Source organism: Elephantulus edwardii, unplaced genomic scaffold (genome assembly GCF_000299155.1).
Source record: "Elephantulus edwardii isolate Elephantulus edwardi_28Jun2011 unplaced genomic scaffold, EleEdw1.0 scaffold00002, whole genome shotgun sequence".
Lineage (NCBI taxonomy): Eukaryota > Metazoa > Chordata > Mammalia > Macroscelidea > Macroscelididae > Elephantulus > Elephantulus edwardii.
In genome coordinates this window covers 43487565-43496008 of record NW_006399752.1, presented here as the reverse complement: position 1 = coordinate 43496008, position 8444 = coordinate 43487565, and the positions used below count along the sequence as shown (strand labels likewise).

At 42.1% G+C, this 8444-nt stretch overlaps 1 protein-coding gene across 1 annotated transcript in view; it reads right to left on the bottom strand.

The window, feature by feature from the left end:
- The window catches only part of CATSPERB (catsper channel auxiliary subunit beta), a 211865-nt gene extending 207740 nt beyond the window's left edge, over positions 1–4125 (bottom strand). Inside the window, 1 exon segment of the mRNA XM_006879213.1 lies at positions 3945–4125. Within this exon segment, the coding sequence (XP_006879275.1) occupies positions 3945–4125 (181 nt within the window).
- Between the last annotated feature and the right edge of the window lie 4319 nt (positions 4126–8444).

Genomic DNA, 8444 nt, shown 5'->3' with positions numbered 1-8444 from the left:
TAGAAAGAAGGGCAATCTAATTCCTCCTGTGCAATTTATGCCTCTGAAAACCTGCTGGAGGGTCTGCTATGAGATGGTCCTGACTCAATGGCACACAACATCATTATCAAAACAAAAACCAAACAAATTTTAAAACCTCACCGACCTTTGGTTGTTTTGACTTGTCTTAGGGTCCCCTAGAGGAATCCCAGAGGAGGAGAAGGGTTAAATACTCAGCTGCCAAACAAAAAGTTGAGAGGTTCAAACTTAACCAGCAGCTCCTTGGTAGACCAGCCCTGGCAATCGGCTCCCATCAAGATTAAATCCTAGGAAATCCCAGGGGGCAGATCCACGCTCTCACACGGGGTGCTGTGGGTCTAAGTAGATGTGGTGGTACACACCCCATCACACACACGGACGCTCTGATGGGCTCTCGGAGGATTTCACTTTAATCCAACCTATCTCACGACTCCCTGAGTGCATAGGTGTCTGAAACATTTAAAAGCAGGTATACAGCTGCTACCACTTGATGCAAAAAATAGCAGCTGTGCCAAGTGATCGAAACTCACCACAGCTGAGTAAATTCCACAGCAATCCGGTAAGAAAGAGTTATTACTGTTGTGTTGCTAGGTGCCTCGAGCTGAGTGCAATTCAAAGCGACTCGATGAACAACAGCTCTGAACCCCGTCCTATCCTGTGCCAACTTCACAATCTCTTACCCACTCAAGCCCATTGCTATAGTCACTGTGCCAATCCACCTGGTGGAGGATCTTCCTCTCCTTTGTCATCCACCCACCTTCCCAAGCAGGATGTCCCTCTCCAGGGAATAGCCTCTCCTCGCAACACGCGCAAAGTATGTGAAACAAAGTTTTATCACCTTTGCCTCCAAGGAGCACTCTGGCTGCACCCTCTCCAAGACATAGTAGAACTGCCCTAGTAAAGAGATTGGTCGGCTCAAGCGGCCAATCTTTTTCTGTAACAGATAAGCACTGAACCATAAATCAGGTTCCTTGGTAAAAAAAAAAAATGGACAAGTCAGAAGACTTGGGAAGATAGTGGACTTATGAGTGTCAAGGGAGAAAGGCCTTGAAAGCCTCCCCAGATTCCTGGGAATCGAGAGTGCTAGGAGCCTCCTCAGGGTGGGACACACGCTCAACAAAGACCCAAGAAGGTTCCATTCATAGCCTAGTTTTCAGTCTCTGCACAAGGAGGAATTAAAGGCTAGGCCAGATTCATAAATGCCCGCCTGCCTGGGTCTTTAAAACAAGCATCAAAACATGCATGGACTTACCTAAACAGACTGGGAGAGTCACTTAATATTTACTTACAGCTCCAAGAGTTTAAGGAAAGCTGTCAGATCCCATGCCAATTGGTAAGCCAATGAAACAGAAACCATGTGGTCAGTCTATGGCTAAACACATGACAAAGAACAGACTTCACAAACTGAGATCAGAAAAGTCATTACACAAACAAGGCAAGAGGCAGCAACAACAAACCCTGGGCAGGGACTCTGGTTTCCAGAGCTGCCTCTGTAACATTCACTGTTTCCTGTCTTCGTAGCTAGTCCCCTGCCAGCGGGTGTCTCCACTTCCTAATCAGTCACCATTTCTCATGACTCACTTAACTGGGCTGGTTTCACCCAGTGCAGCCACTCGTGGCCTCACCTACCTCCTCACTTCATGGGTCACCTTCATTACCAGATTTTAGAGAATTTTTTTCGTACTGTTTATTACCCATTTTAATCATAGAATAAGAAGGAATTGAGTTGCAAATTGCTTCAATACAATATTTCTGAGATGGATTTTGTTGTACACCATTGAATTGAGCTAACTCCTAACAAGCCCCCCAGAAGACTGAGTTTTTTTCTCTAACTTATTTATTTCCCAGCAGGTCTTTAGAGACAGTAAATTATAAAGGAAGAGATTGCTCATCCTTCTCCCATGGAACAGCTGGTCCATTTGAACTATGCACATTTGGGATTGCAGCACAGACTCTTAGCACTAGGCCATCAGATAAGATACATGGATACTAAGAACAAATATACATCAACACCCATACAATCAAAATATTGCATTGGGCAAATCAGCTGCTAAAGATCTCTTTAAAGTGCTAAGAGCAAGGATGTCAGTTTAAAGAGTAAGGTGTGGTCGACTTAAGTCATAGTATATTTAATTGCTTCATATACTTGTGAAAGTTTGGCAGTGAGTAAGGGAAAATGAAAAAAAAAATAACCTAGATCTTTGAATAGTAGCGATGGAGGAAAGTATTGAGTATACCAGGGACTGCCAAAAGAACAAGCATACTGTCTTAGAGGAAATGGACCCAGGCTGCTCTTCAGATGCAAAGATGGTTTTGTCTTACATACGTCATGCATGTCTTTAGGAAGAACCAGATCTCAGAGAAGACAAATCTTTCCAAGATTTCCATGTCTGGAAAGGTGGAGAGTCAGAGAAGGAAAGGAAGACCCTCAATGAGATAGAGGGACACAATGACTACAGCAACGGGCTTAAGTACAGAGGAGATTGTGAGGATGGGACTGGATCAGCCAAGGTTTTGATCTGTTGTTCATGGAGTAAGCTATAAGTCAGAGTTGACTTGACAACACCTAACAACAACAACAACAACATTTTTTTGTTTAATCTTTCTACAATGAATTATAACATTAGTAAGACTGAGATTGTTAATAGCTTTAGTTTGCTTGGCTCAACAATCAACACTCTTGGTATCAGCAGCCAGGAAACCAAGAGATGAATTGCATTGGGAAAGTAGGCTGTCAGGGTCTTCTCCAGAGCACTGAAGAGCAACAAGGTCAGTCTAGAGACTAAGGTGCACCTGATCCAAGCCATAGTCTTCATAATTGCTTTCTCTGTGTCAGAGAGCTGGAAAATTACTAGAGATGATAGGAGAATTGATGTCTTTGAGCTGTGATGCTGGATAAGAGTATTGAATATACCACAGACTGCCAGGAGAACAAATAGTTTCATCCTAGGGAGGGTAAAACCAGGCTGCTCCATGGAGGCAAGGATTCTGAGACTTCGTCTGACATACTTTGGACATGTTGCAAGGAGGGACCAGTCCTTGGAGAGGGACATCATGCTTGGAAGGGTGGAGGGACAGAGAAAGAAAGGAAGACCCTCAGTGAGATGAATCGACTCAGTGACTGGGGTAATGAGTTTAGGTGTATCAGAGACAGTAAAGTTGGCACAGGATAGAGCACGTTTCAGGGCAATTGTACATAGGGTCACTACAAATTGCAAGTGACTTGATGGCACATAACAACAACTACAACGTAGCAGAAACCATTTTATTCCCTTCTTTTCCTTTAATTACTGTTTCAACCTTGAAAAACGTTATCGAGATAAGTTTACAAATGTGATCCACCACAACATTGTAACTAAAGGATAAAAAAAAATTGGAAAAATCAGGGACAATAGAAACTCCAAAAGCAATAGTCAAGAGCCTTAGTGTGTGCAGACAAAATCACATGGTTTGAAACATCATTATAATTGGGTAATATTGACAGCTCTGACCAGAGCTCATTCTCAAAAACCACAACTCATTGCAGTCCAGACAGAACTGACTCAGAGCTCACTCTCCATCGGGATTAATGTAAATTGGATTCTAGAGGGTAATTTTTAAAAATTTATTTACTTTGAAAGCTGGGTGTAAACTGTTCGAACATTTTTTATTTTGTTAACAACCAAGTGTAAGCTGATTGGCTATTTCTAATTTCATTAACAATCCATGGTCAGCTGGAAGCCTCTTGTTTAAGCAATCATGACTCTTATTGTTTGGAGAGAACATTGTTCTTAGGCGGTACAGCATTTGTCCATTGGTTTGCCTGTTGGTTTGCAGTATTGAGATAACTTGGGGTTGCTGTGATAGTGAAATCTGTGCCACTGGTGTTTCAAATGCCAAAGAGTTACCCAGGTTTTGCTGGAACTCCCTGATTAAGACAAACTAACAAGCTGAGGTGAACTCTGGCTTTTTGAGAAGTGGCAGGTATGAGGGCTCCGGGCACTTGTGGTGCTCTTTTTGCCCCACGTGGGGGTTGGCAGAGCAGACTTGCCAGATGAACTGAGGGTCTGGGGCCCAGAGTTTGCCAGCATTTGGGTGTGCCGGGATGTTAAGGTACTTAAAGGTCATGCCACATGTCGACGGCAGTTAACAATAACATTAACATAGAGAGATGAGCTGGCCCAGTGGACAGAAAGCGATGCTACCAACCAAGCCAAAGGTGGGTGACTTTTAATCCATGGCCCTCGGGCCTGTCTTTCATTGTTTTTGTTCAGACATTCCTCTAGGTCGTATAGCCCTGGTGTACAAGTTGCCATACTGTGGTCACTTGTGGTTGCTGTGAGGCTGAACACTGTGACACTGATGTGTCAAGTGTGTTAATGGTTGGTTACCCAATGTGGACAGAGAGTGGGGTGGAGCTCCCTGATTAAAACAAGCTTGGAAGCAGCAGTGGCATCCACTCTGTAATATCTTGCCTCCAGAAACCCTATGAACCTGGAGAGAGGATGAAAGACACCTAAGCATTGAGGACTCGCCTTCATAGGGTCCCTGTGAGTCGCCTGTGACTCGACGACACTTAACAACGACAAGCAGGACGGGCCATCTACTTCCTAAGTGACAGTTCTTTGAAAACCCTATGAACATTAAAGAAAGAGCATAGTTATAGTAATGTAGTGGGAGAGCCCAGATTGGTAGTCAGTTGAAATGAGTAAAAACAATAATAAGCATCATTTAAAAATTGGAACATGGAATGTACGTAGCTTGAATGGTGGAAAACTGGAAATCGTTAACAATGAAGTGGAACACGTGCATACTGATGCACTAGGCATTAGTGAAATGAGATGGACCAGCTTTGGCCACTTTGAATCAACACCAACAAGCCTCCTTATTGCCACTCAAATACCTATATTTAAATTATGCTTAATTTTCAAGTAAAGATAATAACAATGTGATGCTTCCTTATTGTTGTTGTTGTTGTTAAGTGCCATCGAGTTGTTTGCGACTCATAGCGACCCTATGTACAAGAGCCCTAAACGCCGTTCTATCCTGTGCCAACCTCCCCGTCTCAAACACACTCATTCCCACCACTCCACTCACAGAATCGATCCATCTCATCGAGGGTCTTCCTCTCCTGCGCCGTCCCTCCACTCTCCCAAACATGATGTCCCTCTCCAAGGACCAGTCCCTCCTTCCAACATGCCCAAAGTATGTCAGATGAAGCTTCAGAATCCTTGACTCCAGGGAACATTCTGGCTTCACCCTCTCCAGGACAAACCTTATTACATGATGGAACTATCTACCATGGGGTAGCAGCTATCTTGGGCATGAAAAAAACGGACTAACCCTCTAATTTGTTTAACTCAAACTTTCGAGGTAGCCACAACAGAGTAAACTACCAGAGTTCCCTTTAGGTCAAAAAGCTAAATTTAGATCCCGAAACCTAAATTAGCATAGAGTTGGAGTACATTGATACATGTAAACTGAGATTATGGTAAATATTTTTTATTATGCTTCAGAGATATTTTTTAATAAAAAAGAATTTCTGTTGAAACACTGCACAAAAATCTTATAAACAGTTACTGTTTCACCTTCTCTGGTGGTCATGCCATTATCAATCTGCTTTCCAGGTTTCTAATTTTGCTCCCACTGCCCTTTCTCTATTTGTCTCTGTCCCTATAGACTTATGCCACTAACAGGAAAAAAAAATATCTTTTCCCTAGTTAGTTCAGAAAGAGTGAGAGTGAACAAGTGTGCTCACATTCAATAGACAGAAATCCCAAAGTGTTTTGATTTAAGCAATCAGCCAGGTATAATTTAAAAAAGAAATTGATTTTATTTTGACACTAGGAACATACTTTCTTTGATGACCCAGACACCAGGACATTGGACTCACAAAAAGCAACTATAATCAATCTCATGACACTCACTATTTGCTCTGACAATGCACAGTATTTACACAGTCATTTGTGGCAAACATTCTCCCGTGACCCACAAAAAGCCATATCCTTGTCTAATTCCCTTCCTCTTGAGTATGGGTGAGGCCACTGACTTACTTCACCATCAAAGATGGCAAAGTTGATGAGAATCACTCCCTTGATTAGGTTGCATTGTATGACAAGGTTGATGAGCTGTCACTCTCACAATTACAAGTCTTTATATAAGAAGAGTCAGAAGACAGGTGAGATTCTCCTACCATACTTGAGGAAGCAAGAAGCTATGCTGTGAAGACCTGTGTGGAGGGCTAGTTTGCCGGGAACTGTAGATGACCTCTAGCCAACAGTCAGTAAGAAGACAATGCCTTCAACCACATAGAAGGATGGTTCTACCAATAATCTGACTCAGATTAAAAAAAAATTATTCCTCTCTAAAAATATAGTCACATCTCCAAGATGAAAACTCAACCCAGTCAACACCTTGCTGGTTACCTTGTAAGACCCAACATAAAGAATCCAGCTAATTTTTAAATAAACTTCCTGAGTCACGGACACTGTGAGAAAGGACCATGTATTGCTTTCAGTCATAATAGTTGTGGTAATTTGCAATGAAGCAATCAGAGTTAATAATGAGTAAAGCATTGATTTCAGTGAACTCTAAACTGAGACTACCTCCTCTCCTTCAACTGAATCAATAGGAGAAGTTATTGAACTGGCTTAGGAGACTGATCCTGACTACCAAGGAGAAACTGAGTTGATATTATCCAATCAATGAAGGTAAACACGGTGGATGGAATACAGGGGTGTCCCTACAGTATTCTTCAGTATTTCCATGTCCTATGATGGAAATAAATGCAACTCAATAAGATGAGAAGAATCCAAAACCTTTCAGGAATTAAGTGTAGGCTACAAAGAACTGCCACCAGCTGAGGCGCTTGCTGAGAGAAAGGCAATGTAGAATGGTGGTACAGACAGCACCCTTGGCTGTTCAAAAGTCATCTGTTCAAGCCCACCTGGGAGTGTTCAGAAGAAAAACATGCAAGTTCACTTCTTAAATCTAAGTCACTGGAGATAATCTTGTAGTGCATAGTTCCACTTGACACATTTGGGGTCTTTTATTTTCTTTCCTTTTTAGCACTCTTTTTTTAAAAACTTAATTTTAATGAAAGTTTACAGACTTATGGTTTCCATTCATTCATTGTTGCACTTTTCTCCCTGCCCACCCTCCCCTCAGATTCACTCTTCTCTTTGAAAAGTAAAAGTCTTTCATTGTTATGCAATCCCTCCTCCCCACGTACACTCCACCGTGTAGCCTTCGTTCTGGACTCCTGTCATGACAATAATACCTAATCATATATCCCTTTTAAACAGTTCTCTTCCTCATCTGTTTTAATGCAGTATACATTATTTATCCCCTCTTTCTCAGTCTCCCCTCAACCCCAATGTCAGTCCTGTATTACAACAGTGGCATCATGCCGTTTTTGTCCTTTTGTGATTGAGATACTACACTCAGCATAATGTCCTCCAGGGTTACCCATTTTGTATAATATTTCATGAGTTCCTTGTTTTTCAATGTAGCATAGTATTCCATTGTGTGAATATAACAGAGCTTCTCCATCCATTCATTTGTTGATGGGTTGTTTCCAACTCTTAGCTATTGTGAACAAAGCCCCGATAAACATGGGTGTACAGGGGTCTTTGTACCCTCTTCTAGGGGAAGGTTAATCTGTTTTCGATCATGTCCAAGATGGTTGCTATCTCATGTTTGATATTTCCATCATGTTCTGTGGAAGCACCACACTGTTATTATCTTTATTTGAAAATTAAGCATGATTTAAAGATCAGTATTTGAATGGCAATGAGGAGGCCTGTTGGTGTGGTGCTTAAAATGCTTGGCTGATAGCCTCAAGTTCAGAGGCTTGAACCCACCAGCTGTTCTTGAGGAAACAGATGAGAGAATCTGCTTCCTTGAAGATCTACACTCTTGAACGTGCTAAAGAGAACTTCTGTTCTGTCCTGCAGGGTTTCTGTGACGCTTGATTCCATGTCAGTGGTTAGGGATTTGGGTGCTGTGATATGTCATCTTGCCTGGGCTGAACCACATTTCCCAGCATGTTTTTTCTAGTCTATTTCTATGTAAAGTGGACTACAAACAATATTCTCTCAGACAGCTGGAGGAGACCAGAGCCTGAAGCCATTTCAAAGCCTATACATAGCTTCTTCCAGTTATTCAAAAAACACTAATCCAAGTGCTGCTGTGAAGAGATTTTACAAATGTAATAACACTTAAATTATCCCAATCAAGGTGTTGGTGAAGAACACTGAACCAGAGGTGGGTCTAGGATATGGCAGATTTGTCACATGGCCTGGGTGCCATTTGGAAGGGAGGCCCCAATGAGCAATTTCTACTAGCCATTACAATGGTGTCTCTCTGGAGACTAAGGCGCGTCTGATACAGGCCATGGTCTTTGCAATCACTTGTTATGCATCAGAGAGTTGGACAATGACCAAGGA